Genomic DNA, 395 nt, shown 5'->3' with positions numbered 1-395 from the left:
GCTGCTGCTGCTGTGTCTCTTGACACCGTCGGCCAGCTGGTGCAGTGTCTCACAACGACGCAGCAGCAGCTCGCATGCATGCAGATACCCCCATATTAGTCGATTGGCCGGCGGGGCCCCCAGAAGGCATGGGGGCCCTCTCAAACCTCCGCAGCAGCGGCAGCCCCCGCTGCAGCACACACTGCAGCAGCAGACCTGCTGCTATCCAGCAGCAACAGCTGCAGCAGCAGCAGCAGCAGCAGCAGCGCCGGCACGGGAGTTTCAGAGCCACAAGCAGCACCTGCGGCAGCCTTCTTCCAGCCCCAGGAGCTGCATGCACAGCACCAAACGGCTGGCAACAGCAGCAGCAGCAGCAGCAGCAGCAGCAACGGCTGCAGCAGCAGCAGGAGCTTTTC

General features: G+C 64.1%; 1 protein-coding gene across 1 annotated transcript in view; it reads left to right on the top strand.

Moving 5' to 3' along the window:
• EMH_0071320 (zinc finger (C3HC4 type) / FHA domain-containing protein, putative) overlaps positions 1-395 on the top strand; it is a gene marked incomplete at both ends in the record, with an annotated part of 3,195 nt that overhangs the window by 2,512 nt on the left and 288 nt on the right. The window contains one exon of the mRNA XM_013499086.1: positions 37-395. Within this exon, the coding sequence (XP_013354540.1) occupies positions 37-395 (359 nt within the window). The remainder of the gene's footprint in view (positions 1-36) is intronic.

Source organism: Eimeria mitis, genomic scaffold (genome assembly GCF_000499745.2).
Source record: "Eimeria mitis Houghton genomic scaffold, Emh_scaff3979, whole genome shotgun sequence".
In the NCBI taxonomy this organism is placed as follows: Eukaryota; Apicomplexa; class Conoidasida; order Eucoccidiorida; family Eimeriidae; genus Eimeria; species Eimeria mitis.
Note: the sequence above shows the minus strand (reverse complement) of the source record. Positions and strands in the feature narration are given on the sequence as shown.